This window comes from Plasmodium reichenowi, assembly GCF_001601855.1.
Source record: "Plasmodium reichenowi strain SY57 chromosome Unknown, whole genome shotgun sequence".
Lineage (NCBI taxonomy): Eukaryota > Apicomplexa > Aconoidasida > Haemosporida > Plasmodiidae > Plasmodium > Plasmodium reichenowi.
In genome coordinates this window covers 1-1,013 of record NW_017962483.1, presented here as the reverse complement: position 1 = coordinate 1,013, position 1,013 = coordinate 1, and the positions used below count along the sequence as shown (strand labels likewise).

At 19.7% G+C, this 1,013-nt stretch overlaps 1 protein-coding gene across 1 annotated transcript; it reads right to left on the bottom strand.

Moving 5' to 3' along the window:
- Positions 1 to 529, bottom strand: PRSY57_0027000 (rifin; the record flags this gene model as incomplete). Its single annotated transcript, XM_020114327.1, has 2 exons — positions 1 to 270; positions 461 to 529. Coding segments are annotated over 2 exons (339 nt in total), but the record flags the coding sequence as incomplete, so codon positions are not given.
- Positions 530 to 1,013: the final 484 nt, after the last annotated feature.

Here is a 1,013-nt window from a genome sequence, read left to right as displayed (position 1 = left end):
TAATTCTTTTTCTAATTTATCTTTTAATATAATTTTTTGGATTTCTTTATCGCATTTATCTTTACATTTTTGGCGTGCAGTTTTCATACGGTCGTCATATTCATGAAACCTCTGTTGTGTCTGTTTATTGAAATTATTTATCACTTCTTTCATTTGTGGGTCATTCCCATAATTAGGCATATATAATTCGCATTCGCATAATAACCTGGTAGTTGGTATAGGACTTGGTGTATGTGGTGTGGTGCTTTTATGGTTCCTTTGATTATTCACCTATAAAGAAAAGTGTATATATATGTATGTTATAATTAGTTGTTTATGATTATATATGTTTGTTATAAATATGTATATCGTGGCTATATATAACTTATAAGGATATAAATATATAATAATTATATAAATGGTATCGTAATAAATATATATATATATATTATAATCATATTTATGAATATTTGATTCATACATGACATAATTTTACCAATACATTTAATGGAAGAGCAAACAGCAATATATTAATATAATGGACTTTCATTTTTATTGTGATACTTATATTATTTTATGATAAAAATTATAACTAATAAAAGAACATAATATACATTAATTTATTATATGTGTTTTTTTGTTTATAAAATATACTTAATATAAAATATTATTATATTTTTTAAATCATACAAAAATTAGCTTCCATTATAAAAATATACATGCTCATTTTTGCCTCAATAATTTTTGCGTTACAAAAAAAAAAAAAAAAAAAATTAAAATTAAAAATATTATATATCAAAATATATTACATTTTTTATAATTTAGAATTTTAATTTATAATAAAATTTAATCTTATGTCATCATAAATAACAATAAAATTTTATTTTTATAAAAATACATAACAAGTAAAACGATAGCTGCAAAACAACTTGTTTTTTATGTTGTAAATAACATAAAAATGTGTAGAACAATAGTTGTTATGAGTATATACCACATATATAAAGTAATAGTTTTCATCATTTTTATGAAATAAA